Raw genomic sequence first — 10,292 nt, 5'->3', positions numbered from 1 at the left:
TTTTTTTTTTTTTTTTTTTTAGTATAGTTCTAGATTTAGAGAAAAGTTGCTAAGGTAGTTTATAAGGTTTCCATAAATCACATACTTTCCCTATTATTAATGTTTTGCATTACTTAATTGTAATTGTTACAACTAAGGGAACAACACTGGCACATTGTTGTTAAGTGTCATCCAGTTGGTTTCAACTCACAGCCAGTATAGGATTCAACTTACAGTATAGGATTTCCAAAGAGATGCTGGTGGGTTTGAACTTCTCACCTTGTGGTTGGCAATCCAGTGCTTATCCTACAGTGCTACACCAGGACTCCAATGGAGTACCTTCTCTGGTGTATTACTATTATCTAAATTCCATACTTTTTTCCTATTTCACTATTTTTTTGTTAAACATGTTGATTTTCTAACACAGGATTAAATTCAGGATACGATATTTAATCATGATATCATGTCTCATGTTAGATACTAGTTTTGGCATTAGTAAAGTGCTATTTAATATTCACTATTAAGTTGTTAAGAAATGTAATGTTTTAGCTAAACATAAAGCAATTAAATTTTGGTTAAATGTTAGACAAATGAGAAAGCCTATATTCAGATATTTCAAAATTTATCAGAGCTCTCTCGCATTTAAAATCATGGAATACCTGATAGAAGAATGAAAGTCTATGTATGAAAATTTGTCTAATATTATAGTTACAGTTGTTGTGAAGTGCTGTCAAGTTGGTTCCGACTCATAGCAACTCTGCATAAAGTTTCCAAGGAGCAACTGGTGGGTTTGAACCACCAACCTTATGTTTCACAGTACAGTGCTGAAGCTACAGCGCCACACCAGGTTTATAGGTCACATATGTTTTAAGAATATGCTCCTTCCTAAACAGTGAGTGTTTGGAGTCCTCATTCATGGCTTTACCAGTATAGATCATATGTATTCCTTTCTTATTTCTAGAAGTAGATGAAAGAAAGTCTCTCATCAAGTCCCTATATCTCAGAAATAATAAATGTCTTATGGAGTGTGGAAGTGAGGTTCAAAATCCAACCACAGTTTAGTAATTTACCTTTGGCTTATTTTGTATAGGTAGTTCCAATGATGATGGTGACAGCAATATTTGTCAGAGAAAAACCAGATTGCAAAAAGGTTCTCAAAATTGTTTCTGACCCTACATTATGGAAGAGAAAGAACACAGTTCTCTTAGTAACAACTTGTTAATTCTCACAGGGAAGGAAATGGTGTTTCAGAAAACCTCCCTCTTCCCCCTTGTCCTTTTTACACATACACACAAACACACTTTTAGAATGCCATGTGTAGACCCCATACACGTACTTCTTTTGTTTTGAAGCTCAATTAAAACTGTATTACCAGCATGATAGTGAATCTTTATCACTGTTGTCCAGTGACTGTATTGCCAAATCTAAAGAAACATATCTCTAATAACTCTTGACATCCCTTACAAGTTACATTGATTAGTTATAATTTTTATGTTACGTGTTATTATTGCAGGAATTAACGTTCCTTTTTCATTAACGTATGCTATAAGAGAGCCAGCTGAACAGGAATTTGCTTTGGAGTTGCTAATAAGCAAAGCATTCTCTTGGAACAATGAAGTATCAGAAAAATTATCTTCGTTACTCTGGAAAGCAGAATTAGATTAAATGACTTTTAACACATTATCTTAGAATATAAAACTTATATCATTTCTTTGAATATTAATTTTATTAAAATTTTTCAGGAATTCTAAAGCAATTTAAGATAGAACTCAGTGTAGAATCTTAACTCCTGAAAGCAGGAATCGTATCTGTAGTCTCTCCTCTGTCCCCAGCACCTAGCTTGTACTTGGTAAATGTTGAATAAGCTAGCTTTGTCCTTTGTCCTCTGAATAATTTCTGTAGGAGAGCGTGTCAACAAAGCTAGTCATTATATCTATTGTTAATCTTGTCATGTTCAGCAGATAAAAATGCAAACAAAATTTCTAAAAATTCCATTTAAAAATCCAATAAGTAATATTTGGATGTAATTATTAAATCCTCAAAGTTGGAAATTGTTAAAAAGGGGCGGCTGGGGGCGGGGGGGATGTTGGGTGAGAGTGCTTTACTCTTTGAATTGAATTCTGACAGACAATTCACTAGGGTAGCTTTGCCTTTTGTCTGAATTCTCCGCCTGTCTGCATGAGTGGAATTCGGTTATTCTATTTGCTTTATTAACCCATTATTCAAATTTAAATTTAACCTTAGAATTATAGTACCATATAGTCTTTCTTTTTATAAAAGAGTTTTAGCATAGTTTAATGATGTCATTTAATTTCATTCTCTAAAGAGTGATTCTTTGTAATGTTAAAATTTTGATATTTCCATTAAACACTTGATCCCTTACATACTGTATACTATTATGATACATTTGGTAATCTCTATAGCATTTTCATCTTTATAATCTTTAGTTTGTAGTTGGTTTATATACTCTTTAAAGCAAACCTCAGCATTTTGTCTTAGTCACCATTGGAATAAGGAGTATCTGATGTTTTGGGGGCACACTGATTGGAAGAGATCCGTGTTTGTGCCCATTCCTGAGAGAGGTGACACAACAGAATGTGGAAGTCACCGGACAATCTCTTTGATCTCCCATGCAAGTAAAGTTTTAATAAAGGTAATATAGAAACAGCTGCAAGCATACACTGACAGAGAACTTCCAGAGGTTCAAGCCAGATTCAGAAGAGGACGCGGAACAAGGGATATCATTGCTGATGTCCGATGGATCTGGGGTGAAAGCAGAGAATATCAGAAAGTTGTTTACCTTTGCTTTATTGACTACACAAAGGCTTTCGATTGTGTGGATCATGACAAGCTATGGACAACATTGCAAAGTATGAGTATTCCAGAACACTTGATTGTGCTCATGTGGAATATGTGCTCATGTGGAACCAAGAAGCAGTTGTTCGAACAGAACATGGGAACACTGAATGGTTTGAAATTAAGAAAGATGTGTGATGGGGTTATATTCTTTCACCATACTTATTCAACCTGTTTGCTGAGCAAATAATCCGAGAAACTGGGTTCTGTGAAGAAAAACGCATCAGGATTGGAGGAAGACTCATTAACAATCTGCCATATGCAGATGATACAACCTTGCTTGATGAAAGTGAAGAGGATTTAAAACATTTACTGATGAAGATCAAAGGCCACAGTCTTCGGTATGGATTACATCTCAATGTAAAGAAAACAAAAATCCTCACCGCTGGATCAATAAACATTCTTATCAACGGAGAAAAGATTAAAGTTGTCAACGACTTCATTCTTCTTGGATCAACTATCAACACTTATGGAAGCATCAGTTAAGAAATCAAACAACGTATTGCATTAGGCAAATCTGCACAAGACCTTTTTAAAGTTTTGAAGAGCAAAGATGTCAGCTTGAGGACTAAGGTGCGCCTGACCCAAGCCATGGTATTTTCAATAACCTCATATGCATGTGAAAGCTGGGCAATGAATATAGGAAGACTGCAGAAGAATGGACAGATTTGCATTATGGTGTTGGAGGAGAACATTAAAGTGTCATGGGCCGCCAATAGAACTAACAGCTCTGTGTTGGAAGAAGTTCAGCCAGAGTGCTCCTTGGAGGCCAGGATGGCCAAACTTCATTTCTCATACTTCAGACTTATTGTCAGGAGCTGGACCAGTCACTGGAGAAGGATACCATGTTTGGTAAGGTGGAGGGTCAGATAAATAGAGGAAGACCCCCAGCAAGATGGATTGGCAAAGTGGTAGCATCAGTGGGGTCAGTTGTGGCAACAGTAGTGAGGGTGGCCCAGGATAAGGCAGTGTTTCGTTCTGTTGTGCATAGGGTCATTATGAGTCACTACTGACTCGATGGCACCCAACAACAACAACAAAGTATCCAGTTAAGATAAAAAGATAAATTCCCTATTCTAAGGAAGTTTCTAGCTTACAGTCAAATATTCCCAAGTGCTTCTCAATGTTATAAACTCAAAACAGAAACCAAACCCATTGCTATCGTGTTTTTTCTGCTATTGAGGTGATCGCGACTCAGAGTGACCCTGTTCTGGGTGTCCGATGCTGTAAATCTTTGTGGGAGCAGGCAACTTTATCTTTCACCTGCAGAGTGGCTAGCAGTCCAGTCCTTATACAGCAATCGTATTGGTGGGATTGAACCACTGGCCTTGACGTTAGCAGCCCAATTCCTAACCTGTAGTGCCACAGTGCTCCTTTCTCAGTATTATAGATGATAACAATTTTATCTTTTTCAGGGCTTTTAGTTTTGTTCATACTGGTTTCCACTTATTTTCAATTTTCCTTCACAAGACTAGAAATTCATGATGAAATTACAGTTGTTCCAGATTTATAAATTTATTAATTGAATTCCAGAAATCATTGCATAAGAAAATAAATACATTCTGTTATAGCTTCTGTGACCTTGGCAGTTATCCTTTTTTAAGTACCAGTTACTTAAAACCATATGTAAATGGACTATGAAAAACACATAACTAAAAGGTTTTTCTGAATTATACTGTCTTATACCAGAGAATAGACTGATATTTTTCCCATTTGTATTTGGAAATGTTATGTGGCATAGTAGTTGATAATAGACAGTAAGTACCTATTATCTTTGAAATATTTGCAAGAAAATATTTTGGTGGATGGTGTGATGATTCTAAAGCTTCATTTTTTAATTTAAAATTTTATGGGGGAAAATGTTCACATGTAGGGAAAAACCTTTTCCACCTAGGAAAAATGATTAAGAGTATAAAAGGCAGCACTTTGTCAGTCATTCAGTAATTATACTACCTGTGACCATAGTTTTTGTTTCCTTATCCTAATGGAATCCTTTTGCTTGACATCCAGTTTTCCATATGGCCTTTAATATGCTATGCAATGGTTAGTCAAAGTATTGCTGCTAGGATTCCAGTTCATACATGAAACAGGTTTGTTGTGGTTGTTAGGTGCCATTGAGTCGGTACCGACTCATAGCGGCTTTATGCACAGCAGAATGAGACACTGCCTGACTAGGCCAATCTCACTACCATTGCCACGCTTGAGTCCATTGATACTGTCACTTGGCCAGTCCATCTCATTGGGGGTCTTCCTCTTTTTCTCTGACCCTCCACCTTACCAAGCATGATATCCTTCTCCAGAGACTGGTCCCTCCTGACTATATGTGTGGTGGTGGTGGTGGCTGTGTGTCGTGGAGTCTGTTCAAACTTATAGCGACCCGTACAGGGTTTCCAAGGCTGTAAATCTTTACGGGAGCAGAATGCCTCATCTTTCTCTCGCAGAACAGCTGGTAGTTTCGAACTGCTGACCTTGCGGTTCGCAGCCCGATTTGTAACCACTACACTACCAGAGCTCCTTAAATTTTGCATGGACTACACATATTGTGTAGTCCATGCAAGATGTAAGTAAATGATCACAAGGGCTTATTATGAAGAAATATTAAGAAAATTGAAACCTCATCGATGAGTAAAAATCCAGGAAATTTGTTCCAAGGGTTTTTTTTTTTTGTTTTTTTTTAAATACACCTGCTCATTCTTCGAAGACAGCAAAGTCTTCTAAGAATTAAAGTGGGAAACTTTAACCCCATCCACCTGACAGCCATGCTCTTGTCCCTTCAGACTTCTTTTTCTTTTACAAACGCAAAGAAAATTTTTGAGGAACACAATTTGAGAATGCCAAATTGCCGTTTTGAAATGGTGTAAGTTGCAAATCGTAAGAATACTTCATGGAATGTTCAGAGAGATGGAAACACCTTCAGAAGGGTTTAGACTTAGATGGAGGATATGTTAAGAAACAATAGCTTCACAATTTGATGTGTTTGGTAATAAGGGTTTTCTATAATTTTGTAACTATACATTTTGATTTACCCTCTGGACTTTGAATCACAGAGTTAGCAGTTCAAACCCACCATCGGCTCCTTGGAAACCCTATACAGGGTTGTTATGAGTCAGAACCGATTTGAAGGCACTTAACAACAACAATAATGATCATTGTAACAAAAGATAAAAACAATTCTTTCTGAGGGCCCTCTCTTAGTTTTGGCCATTCAAGTTTGGCTATTAAGAAAACGAATACTTTTTTTCTGTTTGTTTACCTGTTTTTTTTTTTTTTTTTTCTATTTCTGATTTCGTAGTCCCTAACTTCCCATCAATATCTGCTTCCCCCCCTTTATTCCTAAATCATTCATGCTTTTTATTTGTTTCAGTTTTTCAATACTGACTTTTGGTTATGTATTTGGGTGTGTTCCATTTGTTTCATTAGTTGACTCCATACCAAATAAGTTCAAGGTTTAAAAGCAGAGACTTTGAGAATTCACTTTAAAGGAGTGGGGGCTGTCAAGAATTAGACTTACGTTGCTTATTTCCTGATGCATAACAGAGTATGCTTTTAGTGGTTGTTGTATTCATTATGTTTTCATTGGGAAACTTGAATGGCTTGTAAATTTTCCTAGGGAACTCAAAAGCTGGTAAAATATATAAGAAAATATTTTTTAGTTTTGATGGAAAGAAATTTTTTTTAAGATTCTTTAGTATTTGAAAAATTCAAGCTCTTAAATTTTTTCGTAGAACAGTGTTTACTTGATCTGTATAAAAGATGGATTGATCATTTTAATTATGAACGCTGAGAGTTTGAACTGCTAAATATTCTAACAATATATTTTAAAACTTGTCAGGTGTTCCAAAATTTTATTATCATCAGATTTTTCTATTCTAAAATACTTCAGTCCAACTATGTTTAGTTTTAGAAGTTGAGAAGTCTTATTGAAAATTTAAGAATAAGCACTAAATTTATAATTGTTTGTTTTCATTATAGTCAGAAATTGGGTTTGGAAAAATGGAAACCTACATCAAATTGGAAAAGCTTGGAGAGGTAAGTAAATAATTTGAAAAAAAGAAATATATGGCATTTTTTATCATTTGTTCTTTATCTAAATCTCTCTATTAATGTACAAGTTTTGCTAACCTAGGAAAAAAATATTTCTGAAAGATTGTATCTTGTTCTGAGATGACAACAGATGTTGTTGTTAAGTGCTGTAAAATCAGGTTCCTACCCATAGCGACCTTGTATAGGGTTTCTGAGGAGCAGCTGGTGAACTTGATCCAGGGGACTTTGCAGTCCAACACATTAACCAACACCACCATACCCGTACTCATGACAACAGATAATTAGAAGGAAAAAAGCCTTCAATTCTTGAAGTTACTGCATGAGTTTGAAAGGAAGCGAGTTTTTTTTTTAAAGATAACTTTGTACTCTTTTATTAAAGCACAAAGTACTTTGCTTTCTTGGTAACGAAATAGACATCAATTTGTCAGTTAGCTTCTGGCAGTCTGCTGTTCTGTCATGTAGGAAATGGCATGAGTTCAAATAAATGAAAATTTAAAATACTGTCTTTAAGAATAAAATCATTTCTCTTTAAAAGTCATGGAAATTCTTGGCTGATAATACCTTGGTATCTTTGAACTTAAACTAGTGATGGTGGTGGTTATGTGCCATGGAGTTGGTTCTGACCCATAGCGGCCCTGTATAAAGTTTCCAAAGCTGTAAATCTTTCGCAGGAGCAGAAAGTCTCATGTTTCTTCTGCGGAACCGCTGATAGTGTTGAACTGCAGACCATGAGATTAGCAGCCTGACTTATAACCATTTCGCTACCAGAGCTTACACTTTTTGTTGTTGTTGTTAAGTGCCATTGAGTTTGTTCCAACCCATAGCAACCCTGTATATAGGATTTCGGAGGAGCAACTGGTGAGCTTGAACCACTGACCTTGCGATTGAAAATGACTTTGCATTCCAGTGTATTAGTCCACAGCACCACATCAGGACTTACATAGTTCTGACTAATGTTGAAATAGCCTGTCTCCCAAGGTGAGAAAGGACAAAAAAGTTATCATAGAATTAGTAGTAGGGGAGTCTTGAGGAAACTCAAAGGCTAAGTTGGCGAAAACAGAAGGGACAGTGGCTTATTTTTAATGAACACTTATTTGATGTACAAAGAGTCTAAAAGTCTGGAAACCTGGATGGAAGTTTTATAATTCTACAAAACATTAGTTATATTTAAAATTTCCCAATAATATACTCAAGTTTTCTTCAGTCTCCACACACCATTGCAAGTAAAATATTTTTTGTACTGGTGATCTAATTATTAGTCTAAAGTAAGTATAAAAAGTAAATAAATTATATCCTTATGTTTCTATACTTTTGAATATAGAGTTATAAGAGTACTGAAGCTGTGCACGCAGAACTGAAATTCCTCTTAGCTATAAGAAAATCAAGATTGATAATCTTTGCAAAATGGAATTTAGCATCTGTTTAGCAATTTAGGTAGGGCTCTTTACCATAGTTTGTATAGATGGATACTCATGATTCTTCTGGTGTGTCTTTCAAAATTTGTTTTATAGGGTACATATGCAACTGTATATAAAGGCAGAAGTAAGTTGACAGAGAATTTGGTGGCATTAAAAGAGATCCGATTGGAACACGAAGAGGGTGCACCCTGCACAGCTATAAGAGAAGGTATAGTTGGATCTTTCATGAGGAAAATGTATTTTGAAATTTATCTAGAACATTTTAAAACCAAAGCTGGATAATGTAAGTTCATTTTTTTTTGTAATTAATAAAGAGCTTAGATATAGATATAATAGGAAGATAAATTTAGACTTTAAAAAAGTTAATTTCTGCTGCTCTAAAGGAATTACATTAGAAGGTCCTGGATAGAGTTGGAGAAAATGTGGAACAAAACTCAAAATTAAAGACTGGTCAGAAAGAGACTGGAAGAATTCGAGGCTAGGGTCGTCTACCTTCCTTCAGTTCTGGAAAGGAACTTATCCTTGGGGCCCAACTTTTAGCCAGGCAGTAGATAGGTATATAGAGGGATAACAATACTAGTAAGGTCTACACACCATGGATGGCCAATCATAAAAGAACAGTATTTGCCTAAGGACAAAGTTGAGAAGGTATGGGAAAGAGTATGGTATAGAAATAGAAATCATAGCTAAGAAAATACTATGAAGCTCAGTTCAACACCAGTGCACAGAGTTGCTGTGAGTTGGAATCAACTCTGCATCCATGAATCTGGTTTATTTGCAGTAACAAAAGTATCTGCACCAATGTTCTACATGAAAGCTGGTAGTAAATAAATACTGATGAACAGGTAGTCTTATAAAATGAAGGAGTCCTTTCCGTTGTAAGTCACAAAAAAGCACAGAAAGACTGTATTTAGCATCATGTTGACTGTCTACCTGACAACTTAGACACTGCAATGTTTCAAACCTGTGCAGGCAATGAAAGAAATGTATCAGTTATCAGTTCCCAGTATTCCTATCTAATGGTCGTTCATATTCAGTGATTAATACTGATCAAGAGGGTTGGCTGTTGAGCGCTCTTTCCTTTTCTTCACATTCTTTCTCTTCTTAGTTTATTTTTTGCCACAAGATTTATTTTAAATAGGAAGAAACAATATAGGCAGAATTCTTTCCAGTAAGCATGTTCAGTAAGGAACAAAATTGCACAGTAAAGTCTCATATCAGTAAAAAACAAAACAAAACAAAAAAACACCACTAAAGGCAAGGCAACTTTGTTGGTGTACCACTTTGCTTCTTGGAACAAGCTACTAAATGTCCATTTTTTAAAGTTAAATTTGAATGTCAGACAGACAATAAACAATTTTTAATGTAAGTTTGTCCCACATAATACTATGTAATGCATATCTAAAAAATAATTCATTGTGTATCTGAAATTCAAATTCAACTGTAAATGAATACATTTCTTTACTGTACTTTAATAAGTATATAGGAGAGAAAACAACACTATTAAGGCATGGTCACCATGGAATGGCCAATCGTTGCAAATCAAAAGGGCAACATTTACCTCAGGACAAAGTTGAGAAGGAATGAGAAGGTGGAAAGCAAATAGAAGCCACAGGAAGAAGCTGGAGAACTGTTGTTGCAGGGAGGGGATTGCAACCACTGAGATGAAAAAAGGGTTTGATTTGCTGAATGTAAAACTGATGATCTTGTTTGTATCAGTTTATAGTAAAACGTTTTAAAAATCAAGTCATGAAGCTGTGATAGCCAACAGAAATGGATTAAATTATGATGACGCATAATGAAATACTTTGAAGTCATTGAAAATCATTTTCTTATATAGGTATTTGACATAGGGAAGTGCTACTCTGTATGGGTGCATTGATAACTATACTATATGTTGTTGTTGTTGTTATGTGCCATCGAGTCGGTTCCGACCCATAGCGACCCTGTACAGGGTTTCCGAGGGTGTAAATCTTTACGGGAGTAGAAAGCCTC

At 35.7% G+C, this 10,292-nt stretch overlaps 1 protein-coding gene across 2 annotated transcripts in view; it reads left to right on the top strand.

The window, feature by feature from the left end:
• CDK17 (cyclin-dependent kinase 17) overlaps window positions 1–10,292 on the top strand; it is a 111,714-nt gene that overhangs the window by 80,306 nt on the left and 21,116 nt on the right. For both annotated transcript variants that reach the window (XM_006871805.1, XM_006871804.1), the window contains 2 exons: window positions 6,808–6,864; window positions 8,391–8,505. In XM_006871805.1, coding sequence (XP_006871867.1) covers window positions 6,808–6,864; window positions 8,391–8,505 — 172 coding nt within the window. The remainder of the gene's footprint in view (window positions 1–6,807; window positions 6,865–8,390; window positions 8,506–10,292) is intronic.

This window comes from Chrysochloris asiatica, unplaced genomic scaffold, assembly GCF_000296735.1.
Source record: "Chrysochloris asiatica unplaced genomic scaffold, ChrAsi1.0 scaffold00174, whole genome shotgun sequence".
Classification (NCBI taxonomy): domain Eukaryota; kingdom Metazoa; phylum Chordata; class Mammalia; order Afrosoricida; family Chrysochloridae; genus Chrysochloris; species Chrysochloris asiatica.
The sequence above is the reverse complement of the archived record's forward strand: the minus strand, read 5'-3'. Positions and strand labels throughout refer to the sequence as shown.